The sequence below is a fragment of the Capsicum annuum genome, chromosome 11 (genome assembly GCF_002878395.1).
Source record: "Capsicum annuum cultivar UCD-10X-F1 chromosome 11, UCD10Xv1.1, whole genome shotgun sequence".
NCBI classification, from domain to species: domain Eukaryota; kingdom Viridiplantae; phylum Streptophyta; class Magnoliopsida; order Solanales; family Solanaceae; genus Capsicum; species Capsicum annuum.
Window position 1 is genome coordinate 202,689,410 of NC_061121.1, and position 1,994 is coordinate 202,691,403.

Genomic DNA, 1,994 nt, shown 5'->3' on the forward strand with positions numbered 1-1,994 from the left:
CAAATTATTAATTATTTTTCTTGATTAATTAGAACCGATAATTTGAAACAAAGAAAATAACTAATTACCAAGATTAGTAATTACCAGACAACTAATTACCAAAATTCGTAATTACCAACCAACCCCTAAAAAGCAATCTAATCCACTAAAGTTCCCCATGTATGGGTCCAATGAAGGACCAACCACAACCTTGCCTTGCATAGAAGGTTAAATATGAGTAAAGGAAGTGGGGTGGGAAAAAGGCTCTAATTCCTAAGAGACATAACATCTAGAAATGCAAAAACAACCATTTCAACAACTAAATAAAGGAGGGAAAACAGACATAAACTTGAAACAAGTGGTTTCATTGATTGATAAAAAGATCTAAACAGTGCAGTTCCAACTAAAGCCTTCGTAAATATCACCTGAAGGACACAAAATCAACACATTCTAACAGCACAATTACATACATAAACCAGAACAACCACTAAATCTAAGCCTTCTTGGGTGACTTGGTAGCTTTGGAAGGAGATTTTGGTGCCTTTTCAGCTCCAGTCTTCTTTGGCAACAAAACTGGATTAATGTTCGGAAGAACACCACCATGCGCAATTGTCACACCAGCAAGAAGTTTGCCCAACTCTTCATCATTCCTCACTGCTAAAAGCAAATGCCTTGGGATGATTCTCGTCTTCTTGTTGTCACGAGCAGCATTTCCAGCCAACTCCAACACCTATAAATCAACCAAAATTCACACTTCGTAAGAAACGCAATACAAATTTCACCATATAGGAGCATTTAAACACAAAAATAAGAACAACCGATCGAAACTCGAAGCATTTGAAAGAAAGCCAATACAGATTTTACCAATTAGAAGCATTTCGACCCAAAATTGAAACCCTAGATTCAAATTGAACGAAATTAACAAGAACAACGAATCGAAAAATGAAGAACAAAGGGACGGGAAATTTACTTCAGCAGCCAAGTATTCAAGAACGGCAGCCAAGTAAACGGGAGCACCAGAACCAACACGATGAGCGTATCGGCCTTTCTTCAAGAAGCGACCAATTCTACCGACGGGAAACTGCAGACCTGCCTTAATAGAACGGGAAACAGGCTTCTTCTTTGGGCCACCACGGCTTCTTCCGGCGGCACCCTTCTTCGCTTTACCGGTTGACTCCATTTTCCAGCGAGAAAGATTCTTAGAGAGAGAAAATATTGAATGACTGATTGTTTGTCAGAGAGACCGATGATGGAATGGGTCGGAATCTGCTGATGGATTTTATAGACATTTGGGTTGTCATTTTGGTTTTAGGATCGTTATTTATTACCGTTGGATTGAAATTTAATCAACGGTGAAACTTGAATAGGTATCGATCCGCGTCATTTTAAATGGACCAATAGGAAGCGGAGGAGATTGCTAATTTGAATTTTATGGGTAAAAGGCTATTCTCCCGCTTGAAAAGTGAAGGGGATAGTAATGGATATATTTTCAACTACTTTGAGTTCAATTTTCTAAATTTTTAGTATTGGTCAATCATTTAGAACCCACTAGTGGGCTGCACTTATTAGGACATGTTTGGCCATAGTTTTCCTAAGTAGTTTTTTTAAAAAAAAATAGTAAATAATGTTTGATCATATAATTTATTATTATTTGACAAATACTTTTAGCCAATAATCCAAATTTTCAAACACTTGATAAAATTAGTATTTGGGTCAAATGCCATTGTTTGAAAACTTTTGAAAGTAAATATATTTTTCAAATATTATGATCAAACACATGGTGAAACTTCATCCAAAAATGACTTGTCAAAAATATTTAGAAATCTATGACCAAACGCTAGCTTAGAATAGTCCTTGGATTAAAACTTAGGGTCGTTTGGTAGGGTGTATAAAATATTGTGTATTAATACTTGCAGCAGTTATGCTTGTATTTTTTTATGCAGTGTTTAGTTTGGTGTATTAAAAGAACATGAATTGCATAAATTCTAAAAAAAAAAATACCTCTTATAAAGGCC

The 1,994-nt window shown here is 35.7% G+C and overlaps 1 protein-coding gene across 1 annotated transcript; it reads right to left on the reverse strand.

Annotated features, from left to right (window-relative positions):
- Positions 1-323: 323 nt before the first annotated feature.
- LOC107856188 (histone H2A) lies at positions 324-1,290 on the reverse strand. Its single transcript, XM_016701179.2, has 2 exons — positions 950-1,290; positions 324-709 (listed from the first exon to the last, which is right to left on the reverse strand). The coding sequence occupies exons 1-2, from the start codon at positions 1,157-1,159 to the stop codon at positions 473-475; spliced, it is 447 nt and encodes a 148-aa protein (XP_016556665.2). The 5' UTR covers positions 1,160-1,290; the 3' UTR covers positions 324-472.
- Positions 1,291-1,994: the final 704 nt, after the last annotated feature.